General features: G+C 36.0%; 1 protein-coding gene across 3 annotated transcripts; it reads left to right on the top strand.

The window, feature by feature from the left end:
• The first annotated feature begins 272 nt into the window (after positions 1-272).
• On the top strand, positions 273-10,565 carry haus7 (HAUS augmin-like complex, subunit 7). Of its 3 annotated transcripts, none has more exons than XM_052091805.1 (11): positions 273-408; positions 1,679-1,771; positions 2,243-2,358; positions 2,459-2,526; positions 2,620-2,681; positions 2,797-2,876; positions 5,146-5,355; positions 8,093-8,198; positions 8,325-8,540; positions 8,791-8,902; positions 10,158-10,565. In XM_052091805.1, the coding sequence occupies exons 2-11, from the start codon at positions 1,715-1,717 to the stop codon at positions 10,217-10,219; spliced, it is 1,089 nt and encodes a 362-aa protein (XP_051947765.1). In that variant the 5' UTR covers positions 273-408; positions 1,679-1,714; the 3' UTR covers positions 10,220-10,565. The 3 variants fall into 3 exon arrangements, with proteins under 3 accessions (XP_051947765.1, XP_051947764.1, XP_051947763.1); XM_052091804.1 differs by having other exon boundaries at positions 392-408; positions 1,645-1,771; XM_052091803.1 differs by lacking the exon at positions 273-408 and having other exon boundaries at positions 1,363-1,771.
• Positions 10,566-10,772: the final 207 nt, after the last annotated feature.

A 10,772-nucleotide genomic window follows, 5' to 3' on the forward strand; every position in this document is an offset into this window, starting at 1 on the left:
AACACCCCTGTTTAATGCTTATTATAATTCTGCTTATTTTGATTTACATGGTAATAACCTTTTATCTGGTAGGAAGTAGGCATGCTGTATGTTTCTTTCTTTCTTTTTCTGCCTTACTAACCTTTTTTTTCATGTATGTGTAGTAGCCTATGATGAGAGAGAAGAATCTGTTTAATGTGTAGCTTTGCTGTTGCAACACGTGTTAATGAATATACTATGTTCATTCCCCATTAGGCTTCTGACACTAGAAAAGGACAACGTCCTTTTAACATGAATCAGTATGCCACATAGAATAATGCAGTGCAGATTATGCAGGATGTAGCACTTTTGATGGCTAACTGATATTTTTGTGTTCTTTACTGTTTTAATCAACATCTTCGTCTCTGCGCTGGAATTAGAGTCTGGACGGTGAGCAAAAATTATTTAATCTATATTTTTGTTTGTTCAAACTTATAAACAGTCATTTGGATAGTTTAAATAATTTGGGAAATGCCAGAATTAGTTTAATTGAAAGAAACCATTTAGAGAGCGAAAAACATTATTTTTTTATTAGTGTATTGTTTTTAATGTTTTTTGGAAATTTATTTGAAATCAGTAATTATGTCGTGAGTATTTTTGTCTGTACATCTATCTCTTCCTTTATTCTTTATTTGACTGTACAACCCGTATATCTCTTCCCGTTTCTGGTTTCAGAAACGGCATAATGCCTGATACTGTGCTTGCTCATACAAGCACTTTTAAAGGGATTGTTCACCCAAAAATGTAAATTCTCTCATCATTTACACCCCATGCCATCCCAGATGTATATGACTTTCTTCTGCAGAACACAAATATTTAGTAGAATATCTCAGCTCTGTAGGTCCATACAATGCAAATGAATGGTGATCAGCCCTTTGAAGCTCCAAAAAGCAGATAAAGTCAACATAATGCAAATTACTCAAGTGGTTTAATCAATGTCTTCTGAAGTGAACCAGTTGGTTTTGGGTGAGAACAGACTAAAATGTAACTTCTTTTTCACTGTAAATCTTGACAGCAGTCTCCTTGGCGATCATGATTTCAAGCTCGATTATGCTTCCTATGGCACCATCTAGTGCTGTGCGCATGAGTCAAGCACTAGGAAGTGTAATCAAGCTTGAAATCATGATAGTCCCTAGAGACTGCAATGGCCAGATGTACAGTAAAAAAAAAATATTTATTTGTTGGTCTGTTCTCACCCAAAACCAACCTGGTCACTTCTGAAAACATTGATTAAACCATTAGAGCCGTATGGATTTCTTTTATACTGACTTGATCTGCTTATTGGAGCTTCAAAGGCCTGATCACCATTCACTTGCAATGTATGGGCCAACCGTGCGGAGATGTTCTTCTAAAACTCTTTATTTGTGTTCAGCAGAAGAAAGAAAGTCTTACATATCTTGGATGGCAGGAGGGTAAATGATGATAGAACTTTTATTGTTGGGTGAACTACACCTTTAACTTCACAGATGATGAATAAATGATCCAAACAACATCAAACATATTACAGGACAGCCTGCTGTATATAAATACGTTAATATGTAAATACGCAGTCTAATTTCTCTCCCACTCCCCTCCCCTCCCTTCCCTTCCCTTCCCTTCCCTTCCCCTCTCTCTCTCCGCTGAGAGTCGCTGTACTTGCAACCGGCGCTGAATGACACAGACGCAACACTGAAGAACAGACGGTAAAAATAACAATATGGCGGGCAATTCAAAACAACGGCAGCTGTCGCTCCGAGTTTACAACACCCTTCAGGTGATTTCCACATCTACATAGACACATCGTACTCTGTTAAGGAAATATGAAATCGTTTCCCGATGCTTCACGAACGTAAAAATGCCATTTTGAGTCGTTTGTTGATTGGTTAGCTAACGTCACCGCTAGTTTTAGAGTTAGCCAACAGTTAGCTTTTGTTCACACTTTGTGAAACGTATAAAGTAGCCCAAATAAAAATCAAATAACATGTATTTTAGCTAGAATCTGTTGTTCACTAGTTAGTACCATCATAGGGTCTTCACACATGTAATCGAGTAAATGTTAATTTTGTAATTGCAAATTTAATCAGTTTCTTGATTTATGATTACTATGAAAACCATCCTTAATAAGAGATTTAATTCAGCTAAATACAGGAATCCAGCCATAAGTGTCCAAACACAACTACTAGATTTGACGTTTAAGGTGTTGACTTCGTATTGATGTGTAAAATGATTTGTTTTCAATAATCAGAGCCTGGGCTGTCCTCTTGTGGATGGACTGTACCTGAGAGAGGCAGAAAGCATACAGGAGCTCCTGTGCTCTCCTTCATTACATCGGACTGATATTCTGAAGTGGATTTGCGCCAGGTCTGCTGTGTCTTCACCCCTATTTGAAATGAATCAACATGATGATAATGATGCCAATCTGTTCAATTCAAATCATTTTGTGTGTCTATTTGTTACAAAGCATTTGTCCAGCCATAAGGGAGAAGTTTTCCACAATTAGAACAACTCAAAATGAGTATTTAATTCAAGGTAATCCTGTATTAGTTTCCTTTTAATTAGAGAAGATCATGCCGTATTATTTTTGTATGCTTTATCATTATTTGTGTTTTCTCTCTAACACAGAACTCACACGGTTTGGTCATGAAATGATGTTATGTAAAGCTAATGACCAAGATTTGATCAAGGTATGGAGTTTTACAATGCTGATCTTGAGACTGTCATTATAACTCGCTAATTTAGCCCAAATTAGTCAGACACAGGCATTTAAAAAAAAAATTGAATTGTGTTTTATATTTTCAGGGACTTGCACCACCTTTACGGCAGCTTGTGTTTCTGGAACAGCTTCTAATTATTGTTCAATCGGATTCTGTACCCTCTAGGTATGTGTGTCATTTAAGTAACATTTAATATTGAGAATCACATAACCCTGATTAGTACATCAAATGAAGTGTTAAGTGTTAGATATACCGATCAGCCACAACATTAAAACCACCTTCCTAATATTGCATAGATCTCCCTCGTGCCGCCGATAGCATTCCGAGATGCTATTATTCTCACCACAATTGTACAGAGCGGTTATCAGAGTTACCGTAGACTTTGTCAGTTCAAACCAGTTTGGTCATTCTCTGTTGACCTCTTTCATCAACAAGGCGTTTCCGTCTGCAGAACTGCCTCTCACTGGATGTTTTTTGTTTTTGGCACCATTCTGATTAAACTCTAGAGACTGTTGTGTGTGAAAATCCCAGGAGATCAGCAATTGCACTAATTGGCACCAACAATCATCCATGCGATTATCTAATCAGCCAATTGTGTGGCAGCAATTTAGTGCATAAAATCATACATATACAGGTCTGGAGTTTTAGTTGTTCACATCAACCATCAGAATGTGGAAAAAAATGTGATCTCAGTGATTTGGAGCATGGCATGATTGTTGGTGTCAGATGAGCTGGTTTGAGTATTTCTGTAACTGCTGATCTTTCACACACAACAGTCTTTAGAATTTATTCAGAATGGGGCCAAAAAAAAAAAACATCCAGTGAGGGGCAGTTCTGCATATGGAAATGCCTTGTTGATGAGAGGTCAACAGAGAATGACCAGATTGTTTCGAACTGACAGAGTCTACGGTAACTCAGATAACCATTCTGTACAATTGTGGTGTGAAAAATATCATCTCAGAATGCTATTCTGAGATGCGGGTTGGTGCTGTTTTGGTTACACAAGGGGGGGTCTACGCAATATTATGCAGGTTGTTTTAATGCTGGCTGATCGGTGCATTCTGTATACAAACCAAACCTCAGACTTTATTGAGCTGTTCAGGTTGTACAGTTTACAGAAGTTTACATATACCTTAGCCAAATACATTTAAACTCACGTTTTTCCATAATTCCTTACATTTAATCATAGAAAACATTCCCTGTCTTCTGTCAGTTAGGATCACTTCTTTATTGTAAGAAAGTGAAATTTCATAATAATGGAGAGAATTGTTTTTTTTTTTCAGCTTTTATTTCTTTCATCACATTCCCAGTGGGTCAGAAGTTTACATACACTTTGTTTGTATTTGGTAGCCTTGCCTTTAAATTGTTTAAATTGGGTCAAACATTGTTGGTAGCCTTCCCTTTTTACAATATGTTGCTAAAAATTACTCCCAAGGATGAACCAGACATGTGGAGGTCTTAGCTGATTTATTTAGATTTTCCAATGATGTCAAGCAAAGAGGCACTGAGTTTGAAGGTAGACCTTAAAATAAATCTACAGGTACACCTCCAATAGACTCCAGTTAGCCAATTAGCCTATCAGAAGCTAATTGCCTAAAGGCTTGACATCATTTTCTGGAATTTTCTAAAATACTTAAAGGAACAGTAACTTAGTGTATGTACATTTCTGACCCACTGGAATTGTGATATAGTCAATTAAAAGTGAAACAATCTGTCTGTAATCAATTTAAAAGTACTTGTGTAATGCATAAAGTAGATGTCCTAAATTACTTGCCAAAACTATAGTTTGGAAATTTGAAATCTTTGAAGTGGTTAAAAAAATTAGTTTTAATTACTTCAACCTAAGTGTATGTAAAGTTTTTACTTCAACTTTAGTCCAAAAACCCGGATAAGAATTCACCATGTGTTCCCTCAGGATTTTCCTATGAGTTTGTATAATGGGGTTGAATACTAAGTCTGTGGGTCTGTGGTAAACATTACTTCACGATACGTGGACACTTCATTACTCAAACGTGCATTCTGAAGTAATATTGAATTACATACTTTTTAAAAAAAAATCACAGTGTGTGTAATTTATGTTGTAGAACAAAATGTCCATGTATCGTCAATTCACGTTTACCCCACACCTTATTTTATTCATTAGTGGAAAACCCCCATATTATAAAAAAAAGAAAAAACCTTTAGGAAAATCCTGAGGGAACCCATGGTGACTAAAGACTATTAGACTAAAAATTGATTTCACAAATGAACAGCTCTATATGGTTTGATTTAGCCGATTAAGTCCCATTTTTTTTATTTATGTCTGCCTCCATTGAAACAATATAATCAGCTCTTGGTTCATTAGCCTTGAGTCAGGTCCTTTCAGTATCCAATAATAATTTCATCTAGTCTTGTTTTTCTGACATTCTCTGTCATTTGTTTTTGATGGACATAGACAGAACTCATCCTCTGGAGATGAAAGTGTAAAGAATGAGGATCTGCTTGGGGAGCTTATGTCTCAGGATCACTCTTCTGATCTGGATCTGCTCCTGAACCCAACTTGTAATCCATGGTCTGCTCACATCCGGGAACATCTGATACGCACGCAATCGGCACACAGCAAGACAAATGGAAATCACAGTAAACCAAACGATTTCATAAACAGGTCTGTATGTGTACCGCAAGGAATAATACTAGTCATGTAGACTTGACATGATAAATGTAGGATAGTGGTTGACTTATAATTGTTTGCACCTGTGTACACATACTTTTACCTAATAGCCAATAGACCATTACAAGGACATAAACAATAACAAACTAATTGGAACACTACTGTGCATGTCTGGCCCTGAAGCATTTCCAGTAGCGGCAACCCAGAACTGTCAAAATAAAATGACTAGTGCATAATTTTAGAGTCTAGCTAAAACAGAACAAACAAGATATTTGCAAAAACTGAAAATAAACAAGGATATGTTATTGCCGGATCCTTTAAATAAGACTCTTGAGTCAACAAATTTTCTCAAAGATCATCAAACATTTACCTGAAGTGACATATCCAGACTAGGGTTGCAGCGGTATACTGGTTTCACGGTATGAAAATTGATGGTTATCATACCATGCACATTTGCTTATGTACGGTATTGAGAAAAATGCAATCCGGTAATGCAACCAGACGGAGAATCTCACCTGTGCGTGCACATTTCCGTTCCTCCTCGACTGCCTGTCAGACTTGTCAACTTGCATCTCCCACACACGCAGCAGAGAAAATGTCAGAGAGAGGCGAGGGGGACTGACATAAGTGAGTGTGTGTGTGTGAGTTAAAAGTAGTGTTTCTAAACTGGTGTATTCGGACTGGATCGCGGACAGCAGGGAAATAACATTGAAGATATTTTGGCGGTCGCCCAAGTGATCAACTATTTAGGACTGCTGAGGCAGATTTAATGATAATCTCGCAAACAGCTAAAGACTTCTCATCTGCACTTTTGCACGAGTGTAACGATCTTGTGATCATGGTCTGCTCTTCTCTCTGGGACAGTGCATGAAACATCCGGGCTTCCCTCAATTTCCCTCGACATATTGCAGAGCGCAGAACTAGTGAGACTTGTCTAGTTTAAAGTATTACAGAGAAACTCAAGTCAAACCTCTGAAACAGTAGCAGCCCTGACATGCCAAACAGCACTGAAGAAAAGAGCAACACTGTGCTATGTGTAAAAAAAAAATGATTACACGCAATCACATTTACAAATTTGTTTCATGATTTTACTTGAGTAAAAGTAGTTATATTTTGACAAAATATTATAGTTTCATATGAAATAATCTAAAGGTAGAATCTATTAGACCTCATTTTATATCAACAGTGGCAGTTGTAGTTAAAGTTTCAAGATGTGTTTCAGCTGGAATTTATTTTTCATAAATACTATAATTTGTTATTATTACTATTATTTAAGACTAGACCACGGTAATGAGGAGCCTTTCCTCCTGTGTAATATATATGTTCTGTTTGAAATATGTTTGAAAATAGGAAACAAATGGGATAATAATGGGCTCGTGTAAGTAAATATGCTCTTCAATTTGTAAAAGGAGGAGAGAAAAATTCCTGTCGCTTTTGTTGCTGACGTCAATAACAAAAATAATGTCACTTGATGCATGTCCTTGTACTGGAAAGCCATGAACAAAACTATACAACATAAAAGGAAATGCAACCCAGGATACATTAAATACAGGTTATGTTTTTACTATGGTGGGTCGCCACTTGATTTCCAATGTGAAATCTGTCCTGAAGCAAAACAAATTATATTTATTTTATTTATTTTCAAAAGGGAGACCTTTTCTTACACATTCAATTAAAAAAAATGGTTTCAAGTTTCAATTATAATAAAGTGTTTGCTAAAAAAAAAAAAAACCCTTCTGTTTTCACTGATAAAAGTAATTGTGTAATACCGTGATATTTTCTACCATGAAAATCTCATACCATTGCAACCCTAATCCAGACGTGTCGTTGATACTGAGCTGAGATACTGATACTGAGATACAGAGATGTCACAAGGGACTGAGCACGTCTCTGTGTTAAGAGGCAATGGAAATGTATCGTAGTTTAGATGCTCACAATTATTTCCTCAGCGGGGAGATTGGGAATATTGGAGCTGTTAACGTTGCATGCATGTGACTTGCAGACAAGGTAAGGGTTTTCTTTTAATTATAAAAAACGATCCTTGTGTGTCTCTTTCTTTGTGTTGCTTCTACATTATTCCAACTACTCTGAGAACTTTGCAATGTGATACTGCAGTTAGCAAATTACTTGTAATCATTTGTAAGTCACTTTGGCTAAAAGCGTCTGCTAAATGACTGTAAATGACTTGTGCAGCTTCATTCATTATAATGGAAGGGATCTATAGTCACTTTTAGAGCCAGTAAAGAAATACTCTGACTTAATTAGCCAGCTAAACTCTACATAACAAACTTACTATTAGTTAGCAAAAATGTCATTCACCTACCAGAGGTAAAATGTGTGCTACAGTTGTTAGTACTGCATCTGTCCATCCAGCTGTCTCACTTCACTTTTTTTTCATCCATTTGTGATTGTTTTTTCTGAAATATAAGCACGTTCCAGGCACCAAAATACATGGTCCACATTTTAATAATAACAATCTATTAATGCTAATCGTTTTAAAGACATTATGAATAAAGTATCTGACAACTAGCTGGAAATGTTCAAGGGACAGAGATGTCACATCCTTAAACCATCAAATAGCCCTTAGAATAGAAAAGGTCTATAAAGTGACATGAGTACAATTCACGCTGACAGCTTCTATTAGCGCACAGACACATCTGTAGCTTATTTATCTATTCTACCTTCTTTTGATTGTTGTCCTTAACATGGTTGTTATTTACTTGCATTGAAGAAGTGATCAACATTCTCGCCTTGGAAGTCATGGAGAAGAAGATCTAACTGAGGCCATAGCACTACTGCAGTCTACACAGAGCACATTAGAAGAGATCCGTAAAGAGGTGTGACTCATCTGCTGCTTTTCACATCTCATTGTTCCTCCGTCTGATATTATGTTTAAGCACCACATCCAATTTCATTCATTAGTCAGACTAACATGCCTCTCTTTTGGCACCTCTTTTTCTTAGTGTGAGTTCCAGCAATCACATTCCTCAGGTTCTGCAGCTGTGCTTTCCCCCTGTGCACTGAAAGTGGCCATAACGGACATGTCTCAGCTCATGACTGCCTTCAGCCACGTCTACAACACTGACTTTAAGGGGTATTGCCAGAGAGCCTCCCCTTCTCTCTGTTCCAGCACTAGTGTGTTCCAGTCTGTACATCAGCTCCTGCGCACCTGTAATATGGTAAAGCACTGTATAGTGTAGCTGTGCAATTGATTGAATGAAATGTCATTTAAAATTCTTTGGAAGTATAAATCTGAATATAATTTAGCATTTGTGTAGTTTTTTCAGCTAATTTGTGTTTTACTTATTACTATTTCTTCAAATCTTATTTCCCAGTAGTTGTCATCTGTCAAGGAATGTATAAATGCAAATTAGAATTCAGAACAAGGTGCAGGTAAATCATTTGCATAATATTTTTAAAACATTTTAGGAACTTGAGGCTCTAAAGCAGCTCTCTGAAACCTCAAAATCACTTACACAAACAGTGAGACAGCTGCAGACAGAGAGACGGTACTGGTCTAAAGGAGAGAAGCACACTCTGCGTGAGTTCTTGACTATACACTTCTGAAATGTGTGTCTTGGTTTGGGCAAACTTTGAAAGGGAAACATGGTTTAAATGACTAAATGATAGAATATTCAAAATGTTGTTAGTGGCTCTTTGACTGATTTTGAATATGATGTCAAATGCTCATGCTAGTGCATTTATGAGAAGGCCTGCATTATAATTTTAATTTGAAGTATACCGATGCATCGGTTTTGCTGATTTTTGGAAATAGCTTTATCAGCAAAAAGAAATCTGTTCCGATATTTTTGTTTTATTTATTCCTTCATGTTCTTCTGATAATACGTAGTTTTTTTTATTGAAGTGAGGGCATGCAAAGAAAATATGACTAAATGGAAACTTCCCTCATCAGCACATTTATCGTGTCATATATTCAACTTGTGAATAATAATAATAATAATAATAATAATAATATATAGGCAAAAACAAAAAAGCTTAATTTTTTAAATGTTAAAAGTAGAGCATCTGTCAATTCAAAATAAGAGTCCCAGTGTGTTTCAGGCTTGTTTAGTGTTAAAAGTCCAACATTATGCATTTTTATTATATTATGTTATCTTCATTTTTTCTGATTATTATTGGAATTTTGGTTGACAAATAAACTATATCTGGGATTTTATTCATTTTTGGACTCTTGTAGCCTCTTGTGTCTGTGCTGACAAATAAAATGTTCTATGAATCGATTTTAAAAACTAGCGGCCGATTAATCGGTTATCTGCCTTTTCCACCGCCATAGTTATTGGTCTCAGCAAAGTCCAATATCAGTCAACCTCTAATTTTATGGTCCTGGCTTGTGTTTTCTTACTAAAGCAACAGTACATATGCGTTTGTGACAAATAACTAAGCACCAACATGTTAAAGATACATTAAGGGAAGAGTTAAAGAAAATGCACACTAATGCATAAGACTGAACGTCAAACACCCAAATTCCACTAGGAACTCTGACCCCTATTACATGAACTTAAGAACCATTTATTGAAGGGTTTTTTCAAAAAGTGGCATTCCGATTTCTGGTGTCCATGTAAACGTAGTCACTAATATTATATAAAGTATTTAATAAAGAATTTATATGAAAGTTTAACAATGCTATAGGCAATATTCTCTGTTTAGTGGGTTCTTGTTTATTTACCTATCAATAATAATAATAATAAGGTCTGGGAAGTTATTGGGACTACTGGTTATGTAAATGAGAAGAGTTTGAATCTTGCTTGAAATAACATGTTTTTTATTTTTTTCAGCCAACCAGTTGGAAGAGCTGAAGAACAAATATGCGGTTTTTCTCTCGCCTTACCAATCATAAGTTAAGAGGAGTCGTATGCTTTTTCTTTTACTTCAGCAAAAATATACAGCCTATGAAATTAAAGTATGTGTCGTTAAGAAGACATGGCATGAGCTGTAGAATTAAGTCAATCAGGCCTCTTATTTGCCTGATTAGAACTGTTCTTATATAGCACTTACTATTTCAACAAGACCCACGTCATCAGGGAATAATAACCATATTAAAATGAGCTGTCATGTGAACTGGCTGTTTATCAAAATACATCCACTGGTGTACATTTTTCCATAATTAAATTTTAATCCCAAATATGCAACTGCAGTATAACAACACAAATATTTGTTTCTGTATCTGTATTGAATGTCCAATCATGTCATGATATCATCTTTCAAATAAAGATTCATGTTACTAAAAACAGAGTGCTAGCCACCTTGTTTTATATTTTATAGCTTTATAATTTATATATGTATAAAAGTCCCCATTTTCAAAGTCAGTTCACACTGTGGTGTGAGTAATAGAGGGAAGGGCCTCTCTCTTTCCCAGTGTTTAAAAGCTGAACATCTATTTACTTATCAGG

The sequence above is a fragment of the Xyrauchen texanus genome, chromosome 25 (genome assembly GCF_025860055.1).
Source record: "Xyrauchen texanus isolate HMW12.3.18 chromosome 25, RBS_HiC_50CHRs, whole genome shotgun sequence".
NCBI lineage: Eukaryota > Metazoa > Chordata > Actinopteri > Cypriniformes > Catostomidae > Xyrauchen > Xyrauchen texanus.

Excerpts from the sequence above, each read along its gene's own strand:
- haus7 (XM_052091805.1), top strand. The coding sequence starts at position 1,715 with ATGGCGGGCAATTCAAAACAACGGCAGCTGTCGCTCCGAGTTTACAAC. Across the intron at positions 1,772-2,242 it reads GAGTTTACAACACCCTTCAG|AGCCTGGGCTGTCCTCTTGT; the intron begins GTGATTTCCACA and ends TTCAATAATCAG. Across the intron at positions 8,541-8,790 it reads TCCTGCGCACCTGTAATATG|GAACTTGAGGCTCTAAAGCA; the intron begins GTAAAGCACTGT and ends AAAACATTTTAG.